Here is a 23,359-nt window from a genome sequence, read left to right on the forward strand (position 1 = left end):
CCCAAGCGGGACAGGTTTGACCGCCGGGCGGCTCCCACCCTTCCTGGTGGGGCCCGGCCTCCGCCCACCCCGGGGGCGCCGCTTCGCTGCCGCCCCAGTTAAACTCAAGCCCGCCCCCCCCCCCCCCCGCCAGGCCCTGCCGCACACGCCGGGGTGTCACCGCCCCCTTCCCCCCCCCCTCGCCTTCCCGGACCCCATCCCCGGCTCCTCCCGGGCCCCGCGGCGGGCGGAGGGCGCCGCCTGGCGGCGGGCGGCGGCGCCGCTCCCGGTGCCCGCTCCGGCTGGCGGGTCGCGGCCGCCCCGGCTCCAAGATGGCGCAGGCGATCTTCGAGGCGCTGGAAGGTAACGGGGCTGCCGCGCCGGGCCCGGCCGGGCCGCGCTGGACCGACAGCGGGGATGCGCCTCTCCTCGCTCCCACCCCGCCCAGCGCCGCCGCACCGCGCCGCCGTGCGGGACGAGGGGCCTCGGCGGGGCCGCCCAGCGAGGCCTGGCCCGGCAGGGCGTGGGGGTGTCCCGCTATCGCGGGGCCGTGCCCGCTCCCCCTTCGCTCGCTTTCCCCCCCCCCACCTCCCCCCCGCGGCGGCGGCGGCGGCGCGCACCGGCGCGGCCCCGGGGAGGGCGCGCGGCGCGAGCGGCCCCGCGCGGCGGGGGCGGGGCGGGAGCGCGGCGGGGGCTGGCCTCGCCGCCCGCGGCTCCCCGGGACACCCCTGCCACCGCGTCCCTCGGCCTCGGGACACCCCCGCACCGCCTGTGGCTGGGCACCGGGCAGCCCCCGTTAGCCCGGAGCACCGGGGCACCCCTCCGCCTCCCCGCCGCTGTGCCCCCCACCCCGGGCTGCCCATCGCCTCCCTGCTCTGCACAGTGGGGCACCCCATTACCCCCGTCTCTGCGCCCCGTAAACAGGATCACCAATCCCCGAGGCACCCCGTGCCCGTCGCCCTCCCATCGCCCCCATTCCCTGTGCGCAGCGTGTACCCTCGTGCGCTGCGTGCTGGGGTCCCGCCGCCCTCCCCGCACCCCGGGGCTCCCGCCGATGTGCCACGCTCCCCGCCCGGCCCGGAGGTGCTCCCCGGGCGGGTGTGTTAGTGCGGGGGGGTCCGTGCTCTCCGGCACAGCCGGGGCAGTGCCCGGCTCCTGCCGCCTGTGCGGGCAAACGGGTCGCGCTCGCACTCGTCTCTAGTGTTGGGACACTGCGCTGCAGGCAGGTGCCGTCTGCGGGGGACGCTGGGATGTGCTGAGCTGTGGCAGTCGGGCACTGAGCTCAGGGTCAGCCCGTCCGGAGAAAAACTGTTTCATAAGGCATTGATTTTCTAAATTAGATTCCGCATCTATTTTCCTTTACATGGAGGGATATCACTGAGCGAAAGGCCTGGCATCGGGATCATCGCCCTGTGCTTTGCAAACAGCACCTGCCATCGCAGCAGCAGAAAGATGAGCAAAGAAGAAATGTTTCTCTCTATTTTGTCAGGTTACTTGGTGCGTTTGACAGCACTCTGTATAATCAGGTTCCCCTATTTCCTCTTTGCAATCAGCTGCTCATTGTGTGGGCTTCCTCACCGAATTCAGGAGAGCAAAACATTTTAGCAAATCAAGAAAAGAGCATGGTTTGGTTTTTTTGTTTTAAGCCCACAATAATTGGCAGCTTTTAGCAGCTGAGCTTGTTTGTTTTGTCTTGTTGGTTTGATTACAAGTTGGTGGTGGCTTGGGGTTCATGTGCGGTGCTGAGAGCAGCTGTGCCCTCAGCGGGAGCAGTGGGGCAGAGTTGCATCTTCACCCATCACTAAAGCCACCTGGTGCTCGTGTCGGCAGAAAAAAAGACTCAATGCATGGAATTCAGGATGTGAGGGAAAAGTAGCACCTTGGTGAAACAGGTAGTCTTGTTTTCCTCTCTAAACTGAGAGAAATTTGAAAGGGGGGGGAAGCACAAATCAGTAGTCTTGTACTCTTAGCCTGGCTTCCTGATGTCGCCTTGTTTCTGTCAGGCTCAGGGGAAAGCCTGCTGCTGCCAGGAGAGAAGAGAAGGCTTGTTTTTTTTGGGCTTCATGGCTGTGAAGAACATCCTGTAGATCGGTGCTGGCTGTAATCAGCGCAGGATCGATCCAGAGCTTTCTCTTGGAGTCTGTGGATGGCCGTGAATGGCATCCATGTAACCAAGTAGCTCTGCCTGCTTGTCTTCATGGGTTACTAACCTTGAACTTGGTGATTTCCCTCTGTTCAGTGTGGCGTTGTGCATTTTCTTTGTGAAACTGCAGGGAGGGACTCTGCGAGCATTTGCATGAATTGCCAAATGAATGAAGAGCAACATATTTCTGTTGGCCTGGGCCACTTTTCTCTGGCAGAAGGCCAAGTGCAACACCGACAATGTTGCTGCATTGCTGTCGCCTGTCTTCAGGTCTTGGCCTCTCCTCAAGCTTCTTCCTGCTAGTGGGATCGAGGCAATCATCTGGCTTTTTTACTTGGAAGATCTGGCTGCATTCCAGAAGGAAACCCAGTTGTTCGATGCCAGGCACATCAAGAGTGGCATTCTTGATGCAAGCTGTTCTTAATTATCCCCATAATATATTAAACTTGAATTTTTGATCCCCCCCTTTTTTTTTGTGTCCTGCTAGCTTACTTCTGCTGAAGAACGGCCACTCTGTTTCACACTCTGGTTTGGATGTGCCAACAAGAGCCTGCAGCGCTGCCTTTGCAGCTGACCAGGAGATTATTTGTAGAAGAGGAGGTATATTGCAGAGCAGGGCTGCCATCAGTATGAGAAGATCCACCCAGGAGCATTCCAGCAGCGTGCTGCTGGTGGGGCTGTCCTACGGGGCTGGTTGCAGCTCTTCATGCGAGGGAAGGCTTGCAGAACTGGACCTGCAGCTCTGCTGTGCCTCCGTGTGATTTATGTGAAAGGGTTCCCATAGGCACGGAGGTAATTTTCGGGCAGCATGTGACACAGTGTGATCTGCTGCTTTCCAGCAGCGCTTGTGCCCTCTGCTCCCCAGGAGCTGGAGGATGGTGCTCTCCTCTCTCCCAAAGGCACGTGCAGCGTTTGCGACCTCTTCGTGGTGAAAGGGGATACATCAGAAGGTTTTCATGGAGCCTTAGTCTAACTTGCTTCACTGCGGAGATGCAGGAGAAATGAGTATTTAGAGTATCTTTAAAATGCCATGGATTATATGGGTGCTCCCCATCGGGAAGGTAATGTCCCAGTTGTTCAGGAGAGGTATTAAAATGGCAAGAGGAACTTGCGATGGGATGATGAGGTGCTTGCTTCTGCTGCGCTGTTCCTTTATGCTGCGATCTGTTATGGCGTGTCACTGTCCTTCCCGGTGCTGTTTGCTGAACGAGCTCTCGTCAGGAGCTGTCCTCACCTCACTGCTTGGAAACAATCAGACCGATAGATTTTACTGCGGCATATAATTCCGAGTTCAGAGCTTTACAGTTCTGTTTTGCAAAGATCTTGAAGAAAACTGAAAAGCAACCCAAGAACCCTCCACCTTTCATTTCTCCATTAATCCATAAGGTATAACATACAACCCTGGCATGCCATTTGTTTTATTCATGGGTTCCTTGTCATAAAGGTATGGTAGGGAAGAGTGGTGTGTAAAAATCCCCCCTTTTCACTATTTTTCTTTCCATAACCAGGTTGTTCTACGTGTCTTTACATTTGATTTCTAAAAAGAAAGACTGTGTCAGTCTTAATTTACCAGTTGCATGCTGCTGGCCAGGTTGTCTCCCTAGATGAGCAGTCCCCATCCCCTGTATTTATCTGGAATATTACAGAACATTTGTCATGGTTTTAGCTGGGACAGAGTTAATTTTCTTCCCTGCAGCTGGCACGGTGCTGTGCCTTGGACCTAGTATGAAAACAATGCTGATAACGCACAGAGGTTTTGGTTGTTGCTGGGCAGTGCTTGTACTAGTCAGGGCTTTTCCAGCTTCCCAGGCTCTGCCGGGGGCACAAGCAGCCGGGAGGGGAGGGGGCACAGCAGAGAGAGGGGATTCACACTGGCCAGAGGGATATTCCATACCATGTAACGTCATGCCCAGTGTGTTACCTGGGAGGGGCTGGCGGGGGGAGGGAGGCAGCAATTGCGACTCCGGGACTGGCAGCGTTGGTCAGTGGGGGTGAGCGGTTGTATCGTTTGTGTTTCTGTTTTTTTCCCTTTTCCTTTTTATTATATTATCATTATTGTTATTATTACCATAATCAATATTATTATCATTATTATTTTAATTATTAAGCTGTTCTTATCTCAACCCACAAGTTTTTTTTTTTGCTTTTGCTCTTCCGATTCTCTCCCCCGTCCCACACGGGTGGGAGCAGTGAGCGAGCGGCTGCGCGGTCTTTAGTGGCCAACTGGGGCTAAACCATGACAACATTTTAGCTGTAGTGAAAAATATTTGTGCCAAAGCAAGTGAGCCAATTCTGACAACAAATCTACCTGGGGCTGTGTGCTCTCGTGGAGTCCTGAGGGGGATGGAAATGAGAGAGAGCAACCAGCAGCTCTTGTGTAAGAGGTGCCACAGAGGAGCATGGTGCTGGGAGTGGAAGGAGCCACAGTCCAGCTCTCCTGTGTGTCCCAGGGCCAGGGAGGCAGCTGGTGCGGGACCCCCACCAAAGCATCTCTCCCAGGAGCCACGTTTAATATTTCTTTCTTAAAGCTGTATCTAAATCCTCGTGCAGTTCATAGCCCTGTGTCTGATCAGATCTGAGAACGCTGTTCTTGAAAACAAGGAGGCGTTTCTAACACTGCTGCTGAGACAGAGTTCCTGCACACCAAAGATTTTGTCTTCAGAGAGCTCAGTGTCTTGTGTGTGCGGTATCACCCTGGGTCCCCAGGGATACCCCCCCAGGCTGCTACCCCGTTCAGCCCATGACATCCCAAATATCTACTTCTTAGCTCTTTTCATACCCACTGTTTGTCAGCATCCTTTCTCTCTGCAGCAAATGCCTGAAACGAAGTCCTCATTTGACTGTCCTTGCTCGTCTTCCCTTTCTTCTCCTTGTAGCGAAGGAATGTGCAGAGACAGGTGGGAGTGTTGCCTTCGTGTGACAGTTAATGCTGTGGAGTAGAGGGGGGTGAGAAGGTGAGAGTGGCTCTGTGGGAGGAGACAGCAGCAGCCAGCAAGCAGCTTCCCTCCGTGACTTGAGAGCGAGCTCCCCCCGCAGTGCCTGAGCGCTCTGTGTTTGGGCCGTGCTGGGTTTACCATCCATGCTTGTGTCTCCTTTCAGGAATGGATAATCAGACGGTGCTGGCTGTGCAGTCTTTGCTGGATGGTCAAGGAGGTGTGACGGATCCATCTGCTCAAAGTGTCAACTCCTCCACCGCCATCCAGTCGATGGGTGAGTCATGGTAGCACCAGGAAAGAGGGGCAGGGGCTGCAGGCCTCTTCCTGCAGCGTACTCTTGTGACCATCAGAACAGCTGGCAGAACGGCTGTAGGTGTAGGGCGCTGCTACAAGCACTGGGAGCCCTCGGCAGGACTAGGCAGAGCAGGAGGACGGGGGCGAGTGCCCAAGTGAGTTGGTCATGGTGATGGACTGGACCATGCATCTACAGTAAAGGCACGAAAGGAGAGAGCAGCCGCTCTCCCTGCCACTAATGCTTGTTACTGTTCCCATTTTTTTATTTAATGAGCCATTCCTTATCCTCTGGGGATGTACAACTACTCCAGTCATTGAGTATCTCATCTGTGTGGATGAATATGGAAAGCGGTGCTCAACCAGGACTCACTGGGTGGATACCGAATTGTCCTCTGGAGGAGTTACAGTCTGTGACCCCAAAAACATTCTGCTTCAGGCTGTGAATCAGACAGGAGGTACAGCCTTGTGAGTCCGACTGGATCGCATGCAAAATGGTGGGTGCTTGTGTGGTTTGCTAACGCTGCAGATTTCATCTAGGACATGGTAACTGGGTTGTCTTTCTGCTTGTAACATCAAGCAGAGGCACCAAAGACCAGCAGTCTTGGAGGGGGGGTGGCTTTTGGACACAAGCTGACATTGATTCTGTGTCCTGATCCAAGTTATTTCTCTTCCTTTGAGCAGCCTGAGTAATAAAACCTGTCTCAGCTGGCATAACGCAGGTGCTCTGGGAGAAGCTGTTTTGACCAGAAGCAGAGGGTGCTACAGGAGCAAGGCTGCGTCAGTTGTTCCTGTCTTTGGGATTCAGTTCGTCACAGGGACATGCCAGATTTTGTATACGGGAGCAGTGCCGAGATGGGCTCAGTCACATCAGTTGGCTTTAAGGGAGAGTTTGGGATTGGGGAGGAGGAACAGTTTGGCCCTTGCAGCTGATCTCTCCTGATGATGATGTCCTTGAGGTGCTAAGATCCAAAAGGTGTCTGTTTTCCTGCGGCTGTGATTGGTAGGTGTAGCACTGGGGAATGCAGAAGAAAGCCTGCAGCAGTGAACTGGTCCTCTTAATTGCAGATGATGAAGATGTATTCCTCTGTGGGAAGTGTAAGAAACAGTTCAACTCACTGCCTGCCTTCATGACCCACAAGAGAGAGCAGTGCCAGGGAAATGCCCCTTCCCTCTCCACCGTCTCGCTGGCCACCAACAGTGTGTACACACCCTCTATCACATCGGTGCAGCAGACTCCGAGCGCCAGCCGGCAGGTACCGTGCTGCAGGCAGAGGCTCTACTGTTCTGTTGCTGTGGTTTTGGGGGTGGGGGGACATCTGGGTCATGCTTTTAGATCCAGCGACCTCTCTTCTGGGAAGCTCAGTTGTGGTCCTCTTGGCTTTTGATCTCACGGTTAAAGTTCCCTGGTCCTCTGCAGTGCGGTGTCCTTCAGCACAGGTGTCTGACAGCCCTTTTTTCAGGACAGGAGGGGTTTCATTCTGTGTCTGTGCTACAGCCAGACTTCAGTTCTACTGGAGAGCCCAGTGTCACAGCCTGGCAGGTTGGCCACGTGCCTGGGTGCACGCTGTGCGGTGCTTGGGGTGGAATGGCTCTCGCTGTCCCCTGGGCCGTGGTCCGGCTTGTGAGCAGAAGAGGAGGGCAATGTCTGGCAGCCTCATTCCTGCATCCCTCTTCTCAGTCTCCTGCAACTAAGCCCACATAATGTGGTATGACAATCATTAGGGGAATATCTTCTCTGGAGGAACTCTCCTTCCCAACAGACTTCTCGGGAGTGAATCTCTTGTGCATGATGTGTGGTGCCTGCAATAGCAGTGATTTCTGAAGTGCTTTCAAACCAACTGCTTTTTCAGGTTAACTTAGTGGCAGTGGACGGTGCTGCTCAGGGCTGCAAACAGAAGTTGTTTCCACCCAGAAAATCAGACAGCCTCTGTCCACTCCTATAATCTGACTCTAGTCTGAAGGGATGAGCCTGACATTCACCATCTGCAGCCAGTGCAGCCTCCCTCAGTTCTCCACCTTCCCTAGCTGGGGGAAGCACCCAGGAAAGGCTTGAACTCGTCCGCGACCGGTTTGTCCTGCAGATCTTGTCATAATGTTTTGTCCTGTTGCTGTCCAACTGCATTTATTTTTTCTATCAGCAAATTTCTACGTACATCACCGTTCCCCCATCACCTTTGATCCAGACCCTGGTGCAGGGGAACATCTTAGTCAGCGATGAGGTGCTGATGTCAGCCATGTCTGCTTTTACATCCTTGGACCAGCCCATGCCGACTGTGCAGCCCCCAGCACAGGTAAGGGGCACGTGTGGGCCTGGGGAGTCCTGTTGCGTGGGGCTGTGCTTGCACAGCAGGAGAGTCCTGTCAGTCTGTCAGACTCTAGAGATCTGCTTTGATGCTGAAACCTGGGCACCTTGCCAACGTGACAGCCAGGCTCAGGAAGGAGTGATGGATAAATGACAGGACAGCTCCAGGGCCTGCTCTCTCCTCGTGTCCTTGTTGCTGGATGCCCAAATCTTTGTAACGCTGTCTCTCCAGCTTTTTGTGGAGCCCCCGTATAATGGTTGGCTTCCAGAGCCTTTGTCAGTTTGCTCCACGGATCCCTCTCCTCCTGGCATGGTTGTTTTGGGCTCTCCCCAGGGCTGGCCAGGCTGTATACACTCTCCACACTCTGAAAATGTTCTTTGTAACCAGAAGGATTAAAAGCTTTCAAGAACAAAGCAAAAAAAGCAGTGGGGCTTGAGGGCTTGGGTTTTGGAGGAGACAATGTCTACCGGCAGGTCATGCCAACCCGCTGCAAGCCAGCACAGTCTGGTCCAACCTGGCAGATGTCTTGTGTCAAGACAGCGTTGCTGTTCCTGCAGGTGCTGTTTTGAAATGGGACTGGGGACATGTGTGAGGGAGCAGCCCCTCCAACTCATCGCTGCTGCATTTTCAACATCTTGTCTGTCTGTCTCTCCCTGTTCTGGTTTTAGAGCAGCCTGAGTATGCACGCTGGGGCTGGCTACCTCTCCCAGCCCCCCCCACCTCCGCCTCCCCCGCCGCCACCCCCTCCTCAGCCTCCGCCGCCTCCCCCACCAAGCATGGGGGCTCCAGGGCAGCCCACTGCCGGCGGCAGTGGTGTGGTCGAAGTATACAGTGCGCCTGCTCCCATGGCAGCAAACAGCACGGTGGAGATCCAGACGCTGGGGATGCAGCCCTATCCGCCCATGGAGGTAAGGCTCCGGGCTGTCCGCAGGAGCTTTCTCCTGGGCCTCTTCCAAAAAAGCAAAGCTGCTCGGGACTCATCTGGAGTGGAAATGTGGAATTACAGTCTGGGAAGATGTGTTAGGTTATTTGACAATGATTATTTCCTCTGGGAGAAGGTATTGAACAGAAAGACGTCGGCAAGGTGACGGGGATTCTGAGAACAAGAAAAACGGTTAAGGTTGACTGGCACAGGCTTAGGAGACCTGAATGTCTGCTGTGGTTGAGGGATACCTGCAGGTGTTGGGAGTGAGGGGGAGCTGAGGTGAGGGGACTTACCTCCCAAAGGGTGCAGAGCTTAAGGCTGCTAAAGGCTGCAGGCTTAAGTAGAGGGAAAAATTTAACCTGAATATCAATAAGCAAGCTTGACAAGGGAGCCTCTCCTAAAGAGAGGCACAGGCAGGGCTTACTGGTGGGTCAGCTGTTCACAGCCTCCACATTAGCATTGCTCGTCACAACGGAAACTACTGGGTTTAACAGAGGTTTGGCGGTCCTACCTTTTTAGCTAACATCTGATCTGGAAGTGTCAGTGGTCAGAAATGGACAGGGATGTTGGATACTTAGTGCTCTGTGTTAACAGAAATGTGTGCAACAGAAATGCCGTGTCACCCCGGACTGATGCGTCTGTCTTTTTCTCTAAGCATCCTTTTCTGATATTGGTGCTGATGGAAACCATGGTGCTTTGCCACCTGGAGTTTTTCTTGTACTTTCCTTCCCTTGCGCAGTCCTGCCGGGGCAGGCAGCAGGGCCTGGAGCTCCCTGCCTTCAGGGGTGCTCTGAATGCACAGGGTTAGCGGTGATCATTCTGGTAACCTGCTCCAGAGGGATGAGAAACTCCTCTGGGCATAAGGCATAGGTGAGGGATTAGATGGCTCCTTCATAGCGTTTCTTTGCTGACCTGTCCCTGCTGTAATAACTCCTGGACACTTTGTGATGTTCAGCAAGAGAGTTCGACACTGTGCAGGGTATTAGTTTTAAAGACACACTGTTGGACTGGTGAACCAGAAATTTGGTCCAATTTGGCAGGAGGCAGAAAACTCAGCCAGACTAATAGCCTGGTATGGCAAGTGTTGCTGGAGATGGAGGTTAGGGCACAGTATGACTCTGTAGCAAACCTGTTTCCTCTGAGCAATTCTACTTTTGCAGGTACCGAGCCAGTGTGTGGAAAGTCCTGTGTACCCTTCTCCTCCTGTGTACAGCCCTGGGAAGCAGGGGTTCAAGTCCAAGAGTGCCAGCACTCCCACACCTTTGACCAGTGCAGGAGGAGGTGGTGTGGTTGGTTTTGATTCCACCCCTGCTGCCAAAAGTCGGCGCTGCAAAAATGAGAGTGGGCTGCAGGAAGGTAAGTGTCCTTATAGCCTTTGCCCTGCACTAACTGGTAGGCTGGCGTGCTTATCCCGTAGCGGACTGTCGAGCCATGGGCTCTCTGGGTGCAGCAGGGCCACGCTGGCTGTACATACAGCTCCGGAGGAGGAACATGATGCCCTGCCAAAGCCACTGAGCAGGTGAAAGTGTGGACATGCTTCTTGTCTGTCAGCTCTGAGTGCGTGTGAAAGGACTGTCACTGTGCTACCGCATGGGCAAGCTTGTGCTACATCTCTGCAGCTACATGCTTACTGGATCGCACCTGAAATGGAGAGATCTTGTAAAGTAAGGTGTTAGAGCTTGGTTCATTTTAACCCAAGGAAGACTGCCCAGCTGTAAGGCCAGCAGGTTAGATGTCACCTAGCCCTGAAGACTCTCTTCTCAATGGCCCAGCTGACCTGTCCCCGCTGTGTGTTTCAATGCCTATGAAGAAAACACACATGTCCCCAGGTAAGGCAGGTCAGGGGCATGCCCTGTTGCAGAATGGAGGAGCGTCTGATCCTCCACTGGCCAAGCCTGCCTGTTGCTAGTGTGATGTACACACGCCTAGCTGAGTGACAAGGGAGGTCCCAGGCACGAGATGGAAGAAAGCCACATGGCCTTCCTCCCCAGGAAGGCTGGGCCTCTGGTGTTACAACCATACAGATGCTAGGTTTAACTTTATTTGCGGAGGTGTGAATGATCATGCAGGCTGCAGCTCTCAGTCCAGGATTTCCTAGGGCAGCCCATAGTTCTGTTTTCCATTGGTTTATACCCCATCATAGTAGACAGAAGATGTGACTGACTGATCTTCTGGATGGGAGAAATACACATGTGCTCTGACTGGTGGCTGACCTTGGTGAGTTCATAGGAGACAGACAGAACTGGGGCCCTTCCACTCACTAATCTTGTCTTTTCCCCATGCCCAGTGTGCCTCTGAAGGGTGTGCTTTGTAGCACAGCTGGAAGGGTCTCTGGAGCAGTTAGTGCCTGAAGGGGAGGCCCTGCCCCTCCTCTACTACTCTCCTCAGTACTTCTAGATTTAGCTCAGGCTACGTTAAATATGTGTTTCTGCCTGTAACCTCTCCCCGGTCTGGCCTGGCAGATTTTATCCTTTCATAAGCCCTTTATTCTTGGTCCTGAATAGGCATGTCTTGGGGTGAGGCAATGTGGCACAGTGGGGGATGGGGCTGTGCCACACGATCTCATTCCTGTGTGTGCTCTTGCTCTTTCAGGCAAACCCAAGTCCCCCAAGCTGAAATGCACTTACTGTGACAAGGCCTTTACCAAGAACTTCGACCTGCAGCAGCACATCAGAAGGTAACGGTGCCGCTAGCCTGGACACAGCAGAGTGGCTGGGGTGGAGGTGGGCACAGCTGAAAGAGTCTGCACAGTCCAGCAGACCTTGCGTTTGTCATGTCCCAGAACCCGTGCTGCTCTGGGTGGTGATCCTTCATCCCCCAGCCTCCAGGACACCTTCTCCCTGGTGGCTGGGGTGAAGGTTGCATCATGGATGTAATCTTGCTGATTATGGCCTGGGACCAGAGACTTGTTCTCCTCACTGATCAGACCTTGAAAGCCAAAACTCTTGTCACCTGATCACTGGAGCAGCAACATTTCCAACTGCTTGCCTTTGCCCTTTCCTCTTCTCTCCCTCCCTAGCAAGCTGCAGCCTTCATGTTTGCTGGTGTTAAGCAAACTGTAAGCCAAACTCAGTGTCTATGGAGGGAGCTCTTATAAGAGAGCTCTTCTCTGGCAGGGGGCAGTTGAAATCTTCAGAGTTCCCCCAGTGGAGTCTGCTGGACTCAGGACACATGAGAAGGAACAAGTGGTGGTTTCGCTCCCCTTCCTGGCCTGGACTTTGCACATGCCACACTCCATACATTAGAGTCCACTCTTTCTCCTGCAGCAGAAGGGCAAGGTAGAAAGACCTTTTTCCTGTGGCCAGGGGAAGCAAATTCAGGGAGATCAGGGGGCTGCAAGCTAGAAGAGACTTGTGTGCCGGGGAGGGAGGGGTGACGGGGAGGAAAAGGGTTGTACACCTGAGAAAGTTATGGGGTCCCCGAGGTCCATGTGGAAACCCTGACAGTGAATGCCCTGATGTTGCTGAGGTCTTTTCCTCTCCCATTCTTCCTTTGATCCCTTGTCATCCCAGACTGCAAGTGTTTTGTCTGTGTGCCAGCCTTGTTTCCCCAAGCCTCTCACAATCCATTTTGCCTAGATAATCAGGTCTCAAAACCCTTGTTTGGCTGGTCCAGGTGCTGATCTGCCAAGCAGAGTGCTTAGTGCAGTCCTGCAGCAGCCATCCCACCGCAGTCCACGCCTGGGGGCTGCCTCCTCTCTCTGCTGGCTGCTGATATGGTGCCTTCTGCCTTCAGTCACACAGGCGAGAAGCCCTTCCAGTGCATCGTGTGTGGCCGAGCCTTTGCCCAGAAGTCCAACGTGAAGAAGCACATGCAAACTCATAAAGTGTGGCCTCCAGGGCTGGGGTGCACCATCTCCCGCAACTCCATCACAGTGCAGGTCATGGCCTTGAACCCCAACCAGCCGGAGGACGAGGAGAACACAGGTTTGCTGCCTGGGGTTGGCACGTGCTGGGAGCAGAGCAGTAACGTGACGGTGTCCCTGCACCTCCACACAGGGAGGGAGGGGGAGGCAGGAGCTGTGTCTGCTGTTTGCATTCCTCCCATGGGGTTTAGCAGCACACACTAGAGACATGAGTCACATTTGCTAGATTCCTGCTGGCAGGTGCATCCTTGGGTACCCTCAGCGTGGTGGATTTAGGTGCTGATGGAGACAGTGGCTCCAAACGCTGTGCCAGTACGTGCATGGGGACAGAGTGAGGTGTATTCCCCCTTCTCCCTCCCTGGCAGGTGCATCTTTGTCAGTGCATGAGCCACACTTGGCAGCTCTGGTCTAGTGGCTGGACAAGCCAGTAGTTTGACACAGCCCAGTGCTCTGTCTTGTTTGCAGTGTGCAAGTCATGCCTGGGCTTGGTCTGGCCCCAATGGCCAACTGAAAGTACTTGAGGCACCTGCTGGCAGGTGGTGTCGGGACACTCTTTCAGCTGGTGGCCTCAGTCCTGGTGGGAGGGGAGGGAATGCTGTGGCTACTTCATGCAGACATCATGGACTGTGAGCTACTGGCTGCATCTTACCTCCTGTCTCCTGCTGGAGATGGGACTAAATCTGGCTCTGGTTCCTTGGCAGGGGCCTGCCCTGCTGGCTGTTCCACAGGGCCCAGTTAGGTCCCTGGAGAAAGAATGGGTCAAGGAGAGAAAGATGGATAGTTAGAGCCCTTGATTATCTGTAGACAAACTTAAAACTACCCTGTTACAGAGTGAAATTTGTCCGATCTAAAGAATCTGTGTTTGAAAGGAAGGAAGAACATGGCCCCAGTGCTAGGCCTGGTGTGTCTTGGCAGTGTGTAACTTGGATAGCAGCTTTCAGAGCTGTCTCATGGCAGGCTGTGACTTTCTCCTTTTCTCCAGGTTTGACTCAGCCCTCAAGGAACCCTGTGCAACCGCACCAAGACATGAGCCCCTTGGATGAGAGTGAGGCGGGTAAACTGGAAGCCAAGCAGGTTGTCTTGATCGATAGCTCTTACCAGTGCCAGTTCTGCCCCAGCAAATTCAACACCTATTTCCAGCTCAAATCACACATGACACAGCACAAGAACGAGCAGGTAGGGGCAGAGGGTGTTCTGTGTTGGTGGTGAGATTGGGACAGGCTTCTTATAGTGCACTGGCTCCCAGGGTCTGTCCTGAGGCTCTTATTCTGTAAAGCTGCTGGTGTTTCACATGCAGCTCAGCTCCCTGCATGTCTGGGTTGCAGCTGTGTGGTCTGGGTGGCTTTGAAAAGCTCCGCTGCCTCCACCCTGCTGAGTGAGAAGTCAGCTGAGCAGGTTTAGGTGGCTAGAGAAGAAGCAAAGTGCAAAGTTTTCAGTGTATGTGGCAGCTCTCAGGTTGTAGGATAGTCTCCGCTGGGGTGTTGTGGCGTCACCCACTGGAGTGGTTTCAGGCACTCACACCAATGCCCCTTTCTCACACCTTGCTTTCCTACAGGAGCACCCTGAGAATCTGTGTTTGCAGAATGTTCAACTCCCAGCAGGTTCTGCTGTTGTCTTCACCTAGAGCTGTCAGCCACATTTTGATGCTCAGCTGCTCTGCACTGTTCTTTAAAGACCCTTTCTCTGAGGCAGGCAGCAGAGGAAGGGGATGTTTTACCACCACATTGTGTCCTGCTGCAGTGCGGGGCAGGGTTTCACTGCTGTGCCCTGACTGAGTGCTAACATGGCTGTGGGCATGGTGGGGTGCTCTGATAATGACACTGCTGCTTTGTTCATAACATGAGCTCAGCTGTTCTCTAGCACAGTGGCTCAAGGGGCAGCGAACCCTCTCTATAAATGACCTAGTGCCAATGATTTCCAAAAAGGAAGGCTGGTCTATCTGTTGGTGGAGAATTTTCCCTGTTTGTTTCCATGGTGTGGCACTGCAGTTGCTCTCCCTTCTCCCAGGTGTACAAGTGTGTGGTGAAGACCTGTGCTCAGACCTTCCAGAAGCTGGAGTCCTTCCTTGAGCACATCAAAAGCCACCAGGAGGAGCTGAGTTATCGCTGCCACCTCTGCAGCAAGGACTTCCCCTCCCTGTACGAGCTGGGCGTCCACCAGTACTCCCACAGCCTGCTGCCCCAGCACAGCCCCAAGAAGGATGTGGCCGTGTACAAGTACAGTAGCAATCGGTGCTCACAAGGCCTGTAGGAGTGAGTGGGTGCAGAGCGTGTCTGGCTGAGAGCAGTGGGGACATTAGAGGGAAGCGGGGGCTTCGTGTTCAGTGTCTGTGGTTCTCTTGGGAACCCAAGTGGCAAAAGGGGGGCCCCACCACTGGGTTGCTAGGGTGAAGCACTTTGAATGCAAGGAAATTTCAGAAAGACAGTGAAAGGCTGGGATCAGTTACCTGGGAAGATCCCATCACTGCAAGTCCTCTTATCACCAGTCAAGAGTGAGATGGGCACAGCTGAAGCTGCACTGAGCTGGATCAGAGACCCAGGGAAGCCCCTTCCCAGCCTGTTTTCTGTGATTCTCTAAACACTTGAAGCAAAGGGAGTGTGGGTTGTAGAAGCTGTGCTCAGAAAAAATTAGTTATTTCTCCTATCCCTTTGCTGTGAGAGGGTCTGTTACCTGGGAAAGCCTTTCTACTAGTGTAGAGAGAAAGCATGAGGAGTTCCACAAAGAGCACTCTGGAGCTTTCAGGGTGCCTGTAGAGGCATACAGGAAGAGTAGGAAGCTCAGAGGATACTGAAATCACCTAGGAGCTTCTTGCATAGACCATAATTCTAGTTATCCTTGTGCTGTGGAGCTTCATCCTACAGCTTGCTAGTGGGGATCTTTGAGATCAGAGCCCTGCTTATGTTTGAGGAGTCTTTAGTCTGATCTAAGGACAAGGGGTTTCAGAGCAGATAGATGGTGTGAGTGCCTCTGCATTCACTGTTGCGGATGCGTGTCCCCATTGCCCATTACGAGTCAGCTTTGGCAGAGGTCTCCAGCAGAAATGCTGCCAGGATGTGTGAGAGCAGGTGAGTTAGGTGGAGAGGGCCCAGGTGGTTTCGGAGAGGTGGTGGCATGAGCTGAAGCTTTGTTAGATGCAAGAGACCCCACACGGGAGCGTGTTGCCTTGTGGCTGCCCCAGCCATGGGTAACGCTGCTGTTGTGCTGTGACCCCGCTCTCGGCTCCTTCACTGGGAGCTGTTGTCTTCGTGCAGTGAAGATGGAATTAAGAAAGGTGAAGCCTTTAATTAAGGCTTGTCTCCATGAGGAAGCAATGTGGAATATGTGCATGGGTCCCTGCGTGCTCCCATGGGTGTCTGTGTGGAAGAGCACTAGCAATTTAAAGGCTTCTTCACCCAGTTCCCTAGCATCTCCCCCTCATGAAGGATGCTAAGTGTGAGTGTGATCTGGCCATGGGGGTTGCTGAGGTTTCTGAGCACCTGGGTGGTGGTGTTATTGTCTGTACTGAACTGACCCTACCAAAAATCAACCTGGAAGGTGGGTGGTGCATGGGCTGGGCAGCCCTGCCTGGGGTCTGCCTGCAGCATGGGGTTTGCTGGCGGCAGCCTCGTTCACTGGCTCTGTCCTTTCTCTCCGCATTCAGATGTGTGAAGTGTGTAAATAAGTACTCCACCCCAGAAGCCCTGGAGCACCATCTGCAGACAGCAACGCACAACTTTCCCTGCCCTCACTGCCAGAAGGTGGGTGGGTGACTACTGCCTGAGCCGGTCCTTGACATGTAGCTAGGGCTCTGAGGGTGACGGGAACCCTCCGCTCCCTTTCCTCTCCCTTCCTACCTCAGTACGGATTGGCAGGCTCATGAGGTGCTTTTCAGAGAGACAGAGGTGACTGCGCCCCTGGCCTCCAGCTCTCTGGCCTCTCATGCAGAGCACATTCCTCCCCACAGTGCTGGCTTTTCTCCCAGGTCCCATTTCCTGAACAGAACCTGTCAGGGGAGCTCCCTTATCCCCATGAAAGCACAGGACGTCACACTCTGGGCTGCTGTCCTTGTTTCTTAAAAGCAAGTGTACCAGGAGGAGCGAGGCTGGTTTTGGGAAGTCAGAGTGGCGGCAGTGCCTTTGACCCACTGTGCCTGGCTTCCTATGGCTGGAAGGTTGGGCCTGAAAAGCCCTAGGCCCTGGGTAGCTCATACACTTCTATTGCTGTCATCATCTCCTGTCGCAACAGAAGTCTCTGGGTTTCCCCTTGTTCCCATCTTTTGGATGAGTACTCTGTCCTTGGCAAAGAGAAACCTGTCTGAGTGATGTGACTGGGACTGGAACGATCCCTGGGTAGGTTTTGGCTGGAAATACTCTCTTCAGCACAGCCCCTAAGGGGGTTTGAGGGGCAGAATTTTGTGGGGTTTGAATTCTAATAGATTATTTTTTGAAATCCAGACTAAAATTTGGACCCTTGCTCCTCTGTTTGTAGCAAAGGAAATGAAAATCCTGCAGTGGGGCAGGGACAATCTCAAAGGAGTGACCACTCTGTACTGAGGTAGCTCAGGAAGGGGAAACGCACTCCTGCCATGGTTAGTAACCCCTCTTTCTGTACCTGTCTTCTCTCTGCTTCCCCCACCAGGTGACAGATGCCCTTCTGAGCCTGGGTGGCACTTTCAGCCTGCAGCATAGGGGTTGGAAAGCCCATTATCTGCAGCAGTATTTTTCACTTCTGTTTGTATTCTTACTAACGTTGCTATTTTCTGGAGACGCAAGAGCAGTCCTGAGTATCAGAGCTCCTGGCTGTCCTGTGCTCCACTCAGATGTGTGCTTGCAGCATCCTCATTAGGAATTCCCTTAGCTTGGGTATTTCCAGTATCCCCATTAGCCAAAGGAACCAGTCATACTGGCTTTATAAAGACCATGAATGAGAGCCTTTGGTAACAGATGATCGGGAAGCACAGACTGAAGTTAACACTGTGGGAAGGTAGTAACTACTGGGGGTCTTTGCCCAGCCCGTCCTACTGCTGGTTCTGGTGGGAGACTGGACATCCATCTGGGGTGCTGCTCCTCAGCAGTAAGGTGTTACAAAAGTTAGCAGCAAGGTTTCAGCTTATGTGTTTCTCAAGGACAAGAAGGTGGGTTTTTTTGGGGTGGGTTTGTTTTTTTTTTCCCAAGCTCTATCTGTATTTTCCATATGCAAACTAAAGTTTTCCTCAGTGCGTCCTTTCCAAGAAGGCAGTCACCATGAGCTTATGTTTTCTATACAGGCCACACCTCCCATGCCTCTGCAGGCTCAGTGATGTCCCTTGCGTGCTGCTGGCTCTTAGCCTTGTTTTTTATGTGTTAACAGGTATTCCCCTGTGAGAGGTACCTGCGCCGCCACATCCCCACGCATGGTGGGGGCAGCAAGTTCAAATGTCAGATCTGCAAGAAGTTCTTTCGCCGGGAGCACTACCTCAAGCTGCACGCCCACATCCACTCGGGTACGGGCTCCCCCGGCACCACAGGGCTCACTATCTCCGTACCGCAGTCCTTGCTGCACACTGTCATGCTCTGGCTACTTTCCTGATAACCAGAGTAACAGAGCTGAGTGTATGAGTCATCTGTAGTAACGTGGGTTCAGGAAATGTATGGTTTTGGTTCAGCCTCATGCGCAGTGCTGCACCGCTTAGAGGTGGCTTCCCCGCTGCCCGTGGCTGCAGAGCCTGAGGAAGCTGGAGATTAGAAGCAGCGCACAGTGTGGATTGTGTCCGTCTGTTTACCCATCAGGCAGGGTAGGGAAGCTTGGGGAAGTTTATAGAGAAGCAGAGAGTAGCACTGCTGCCAGAGTGAGTCCTGTATGTGACTAGAGCAGCTCTGTATGACTGGGCTCTCACTGACTCTTGGCCTCTTTTTTCTATCCAGGTGAAAAGCCCTTTAAATGCTCAGTGTGTGATGCGGCCTTCAATCGGAAAGACAAACTCAAGCGACATATGCTGATCCACGAGCCTTTTAAGAAATATAAATGTCCCTTCTCGTACGTAGCATGTCTTCATCATGGCAGCATGTCTTATTGGGGTTAGGATGGGGTTTGGGAAGGAAGGATTGTTTAGGTATCCTAGGGTATGTGTGTGGCATCTGCCAATCAACTACTTCTTGGGAAGGCAGGAATACTGTCTGCTTTTGAACTGGGAACCCAGAAGTCCCAGTTCCTGTCATGTGAGGCCACATAATTTCATCCTGGTTCATCAAGCCTGTAAAATAATGCCTGCCTTCATGGGACGCTTGGGGGACTGCACCTGGGGAAAACTGGGGAAAAGGAGGAATGTCATCTGAGCACAAAGCACAAGGTTGCCTGAATGATGAGCTCCCCAACTGCCGTGTCTCGAAAAGCACTTGGCAACGTAGGAGCTAATGTACAAGCCAAAGACACCCAGGTTTAGAAGGTGCAACCCCAAATCCATGGCACAGCCATGGCCCTTCTGAGATAACTGAGACTGACTGTCCTCTCCCTGCTCCAACTGCCTTGTAGCTCCTTCCAAAATACTTCTCCCTATAGGTGAGATTTGAACCTGCTGCTTTTAGGAGCATTCATAGTGAGACACAGGCCATGTGTAGTCTAGCAGAAGCCACATGTCCTTGTAGCAGCCTATTTATTTCTCGCCACTTTCCAGAAAGGCTGAAATAGCGGAGCTCCTACTGAGACTGCACCCAGGGACCTGTGTGGGTCCTGCTAAGGAGAAGGGTTGTGGATCTCTTTATGGTCCAGGGTCTCTTTATGCATCAATTCTCAGTGGATTGATGCTGCTCACCAGCATTTGTTGTTGTTACAGAAGCCATACGGGCTGCAATAAAGAGTTCAACAGGCCTGACAAGCTGAAGGCTCACATACTGTCTCATTCGGGTAAGTGCAGCTCTGCCCATGCTGCCAGTGGTTGGGAACGGAGTGGCTGGGATTCACTGTGGTGCCGCAGGAGCATGTTACAGGAGGAGTAAGCTTGAGAAACGAGATAGCAAGCCATGAAAGTGCTTGTGCTTTATGCCCCCAGAAGCACAGGATGTTCCTTACAGGTGCTTCCCCTGCGGTGTCCCTCCACCCACCGCTCAGGTAACACAGCTACCGTGTAGTTTTCTGTGGGAGAATTTTCCCCTGAGTGTGGTACAGTGTTTCCCAGATACAGGTCCAAATTCTTAATACAATTTATTAGCTTTAGATTTTTTTTCTCTCTATTGCTGCAGGCCCGTTTAAATGAACTTGCATTTTACAGCTGTGTTTGAGCTTTAGGATGTCTTCTAAGGCAATATAAGTCTGTAGGCAGGGCCTGCTGGCAAGACTCAGAAGCAGAGTGTGTTTGCTATCAAATGAATATCCAGAGTGGTCTGTCCACTCCTCCCCAGTACCATCTCACATTCAAAAGGAGATATCTTGGGATTTGATTCCCTTCTCTCTGATTCAAAAAATGATACTCCCACTCCTAATAAAGATAAATAATTTGTTCCCATGCCCTAGGGAACATTCTGACGTTTGTGTCTTGGGGTAGAACTGAAAGCTTTTTCATGTGCCTGTCATGTCCAAAGCCCCCCAGCGTGTGGTCCGATGGGACTGCGCTGGCAGTGCAATGGGTGGTTTGTTTCACACTGTACTTTCCCATACTTGGGAAGAAAAAACCCTGAAATTCTTTTTACTTACCAAATGCACTTGAAAAAAACCAGAGTTTAAGACTGGTTTGCGTTTTCATCACAATTGCCTGACATTTTTTCCTGGTGATATTTTAATCCTCTTATGTGAGGCAAGAACTAATGTTTTAGCCCATCTTAAACACAGACGTTCAAGGTGTAGCCACTTGCCCTTTTCTGAGTGCAAATTTGCCTCGCACACTATCTTCTCAGGCCATGGCGTTTTTGGTTTGCTTTAGCTAGCAAGCTAAAAATGAGTAGGGCTTCCTGGGTGAGGAGGTGGCTGTTTCAAGCTTTTATCAGGGATCATCTCCTGTTCCAAGCTGTCATGCGCTCCCTCAGTGTGGTGTGGATTTTCCTGAAGGTGTGCGTTAGGATGCAGGGTCTCTAACTGAGCTCTCCCTCCTCTGATGCTCTGTGCAGGGATGAAGATCCACAAGTGCCAGTACTGTAACAAGTCCTTCAGCCGACGAGCCCACATGATAGAGCATCAGCGCTCGCACACCGGTAACTACAAATACCGCTGCCCCACCTGCAGCAAAGGTTTCACACGCCACAAGTACATGAAGGACCACAAGTGCCGGCTGAGCTCACCCAAGGACAAAGAGCTGCAGCTCAGGAAGCCCCAGAAGAAGCGGGTGGCGCGGGGGCGCAAGGTGGGCCTTTCCCTCCCCAACCAACTGGGTCTGGCAGAGCTGAAGGACGGTGCTGCTGGGGAAAGCCCCCCCGAAAGTGGCCCTAACAAAGAACCATTCCAGGAGTCAGATGCAGTCCTGTCCATCGTGGTGGGTGGGTCAGGAGCTGCTGACTCGGACCTTGTCATTCCTGGGCAGCCCAACAGCATTGCATCCAATTTGGCCCTGGCAGAACTGCAGACTGCCTCGGATGGCCCCTGCACCATGCTGGCTGTCCCTGTTTACATCCAGACGACGGAGTGATAATGCGCAGAGCCACTGTGTGGCTGAGGGCTGCTGCTGGGGCTGTCAGACTCGGTGCTGAAATCTATCCTGGTGAAAAAGACCAAAGCTCTTGTGGGGAGGTAGGTGGATATGGGAGAGAATGGCTTTCATCTCCACTTGTTCTTCCCGTTCTTGGGCAGAGGACTGCTTGGAAGCCACTGATGGCTACAAGGCACTGAAGAGAACGGCTCCATTATTTCTTGTCCCCCTGCATCACTGGACAACTGAGGGCAAGAAAGACTAAGATCCCTGAATCAGGGTAAGGAGGAGGAGCACGGAAACTTGCAACAAACAGCTGCTGAAATCAGGTGGCTTTGCAAATCACAGCCTGTCCCATCTGTGGTTTTTCTGGCCTAAAAGCTGTATTGCCCAGTATTTGGGTGGCCTTTCCAAGAGCAAACAATTGATCCTTCCTAGTGGAAGCAAGTTCATCCTGAGATCCTTTGGGAACACTGTTCAGAAATACCCAGATAGACGTCTCTCTGGTATCTTTCTCCTCTCTGTCTTTATCAGTAGAAAGATCACCTTGTCTGTACTACATGTGTTATAAACACCATGGACCTCATGTACTGTGTGGAGTTGGGGGGTGGGAGCGTGTGTGTATGTCGGCTCTTCTCTCTGGTTGGTATTCTCTCCACAGCATTGTTCTTCTCATGGTTTTTCTCCATATCCAAGGATCACTGAGTGCCTTAGATATCAGTGAGTCAATCTTTGTGACAGTTAAACGTGACACCTTCTGTGTACGGTGGGGGAGACTGAAGCCTGGGCACAGTGACCTGTCCAGGCTCATGGAGGAAACCTGTGATGCATCCATGAGCCAATTTTCTAGCACTGGCTCTGAACTAGGTGCTGCAGGGTAATTCTGTGTACTTCTCTCGTCAGCTGCTTCCCAGCCTGCGCATTCCCTTAGCTCAGTTTTATGGGTCAGTTGTTAGTAGTTTCAGTGGGTCACTGGCAGGTGGGGAGTTGGTGCGGTTAGGTAGTGAGAGAGTCTGGTGTGACTGGAACATTTATCTTATCTGCTTGGCTTCTCCTCTCTGATTTCCCAAGGAGGAGTCCCAAAGCCAGCACAGGAGCACCAAACCTAGGAACTGAAAATTACTGTTGTGCAATGCTGGTAAAAGAGGTTGCTCTGCTCTCCCGTGCGTGCTTCCTGCTCTGTGTAGGCCAGCCAAGCTGAGCTTTCCCTGGTAAATTTGTGTGATGAGCTGCTAACTTGTCTGTAGATTGGAAGTGCTGCACTTCCAGCCGGTTTCTCCAGGGGTGGTGCAGAGCAGAGTGTGGGTTCTGTCAGTCCTGGGTGCCGAAACTCTGGCTGCGGAGTCCCCTGCCTTGCTGTGTGGGAAACGGTGGGTGTTTCTGGCCACTGGAGCGGTCAGACCAGCAACGCTGGTCTGACCGGCCTGACCCTGACGCCTGCATGAGCTCCAGCCCATCGCTTGACCTCAAGGTGCTCTTCCTGTCTCCTTGCAGTGTCTTCTGCTCAAATTATAAAAATAGTAGCTTGCAGAGACGACGTGCTGGTGCCGTGTCCATCGTGGCATCCTCCTGGCAGCACGTGCTCACAGACTGCACCCAATCTAACGACGGGTTACGCTGTCACCCCTGGAAGACTGTTGCATGGTTCCTGTCAGGATGGGTGCTTTACTCACTCACTTTCCTAACTACTTTTTGCCCATTTCACTTTTTTTTGTGATGCTTCTGCACCTCCTGCTGTTGGTGAGTGTTAGGAAACGGAGCGCGGGGCTTAAGAGGGGAGGCTGGGAGAAAGGGGGATTGTTCCGGGTTTAGAAGAGGTTAAGGAGAGGTCTTGATGCTGCTTACAGCAGCCTAACAGGCGGGGGCAGAGAAGGTGGAGCCAGGCCCTTCGGAGGTGCGCTGGGATGGGACAAGAGGCAACAGGGACATGTTGGAACGTGGCAACTTCTGACTCGATTTAAAGAAAATAAATTTCTACCAGGAGGGTGGTCAAAGGAAGGAGGCTGCAGAGAGGCCATGAGATCTCAGTACCTGGTGATGCTCCAAATTCAACGGAGCATCCTGCTCTGAGTGGATGTTCTTGGGAGGAGCTGGGCTGGAGGCTTCCAGGTGGCCCTTCCTACTTACTCGTCTCTGTGCTTTTGTGAAATGTCTTGTCTGCTTTGAAGGACAGAGTTTATTTGCCCCCAGTGTTTGTTTTAAATACTGAGCTCTCATTGCGGGGGAACAGTATCAGGAAATAGTTTGCTAAATATACTTTTCCTGTTTTCCTCCCCTCTGTACACATGCCATACGGTGTCATTATGTGGTCTCTGGCGCTTGCTGCAGCGCTGCAGTTGGGT

At 52.9% G+C, this 23,359-nt stretch overlaps 1 protein-coding gene across 2 annotated transcripts; it reads left to right on the forward strand.

Moving 5' to 3' along the window:
• The first annotated feature begins 69 nt into the window (after positions 1 to 69).
• ZNF341 (zinc finger protein 341) lies at positions 70 to 21,603 on the forward strand. 2 transcript variants are annotated; one of them, XM_064465809.1, is made up of 15 exons: positions 70 to 342; positions 5,222 to 5,332; positions 6,418 to 6,605; positions 7,491 to 7,643; positions 8,324 to 8,563; positions 9,741 to 9,936; positions 11,173 to 11,257; positions 12,316 to 12,506; positions 13,428 to 13,621; positions 14,453 to 14,661; positions 16,086 to 16,182; positions 17,774 to 17,906; positions 18,328 to 18,439; positions 19,236 to 19,306; positions 20,503 to 21,603. In XM_064465809.1, the coding sequence occupies exons 1-15, from the start codon at positions 312 to 314 to the stop codon at positions 21,015 to 21,017; spliced, it is 2,526 nt and encodes an 841-aa protein (XP_064321879.1). In that variant the 5' UTR covers positions 70 to 311; the 3' UTR covers positions 21,018 to 21,603. The 2 variants fall into 2 exon arrangements, with proteins under 2 accessions (XP_064321879.1, XP_064321880.1); XM_064465810.1 differs by lacking the exons at positions 70 to 342; positions 5,222 to 5,332; positions 6,418 to 6,605 and having other exon boundaries at positions 7,504 to 7,643; positions 8,329 to 8,563.
• Positions 21,604 to 23,359: the final 1,756 nt, after the last annotated feature.

This window comes from Phalacrocorax carbo, chromosome 14 (assembly GCF_963921805.1).
Source record: "Phalacrocorax carbo chromosome 14, bPhaCar2.1, whole genome shotgun sequence".
Taxonomy (NCBI): domain Eukaryota; kingdom Metazoa; phylum Chordata; class Aves; order Suliformes; family Phalacrocoracidae; genus Phalacrocorax; species Phalacrocorax carbo.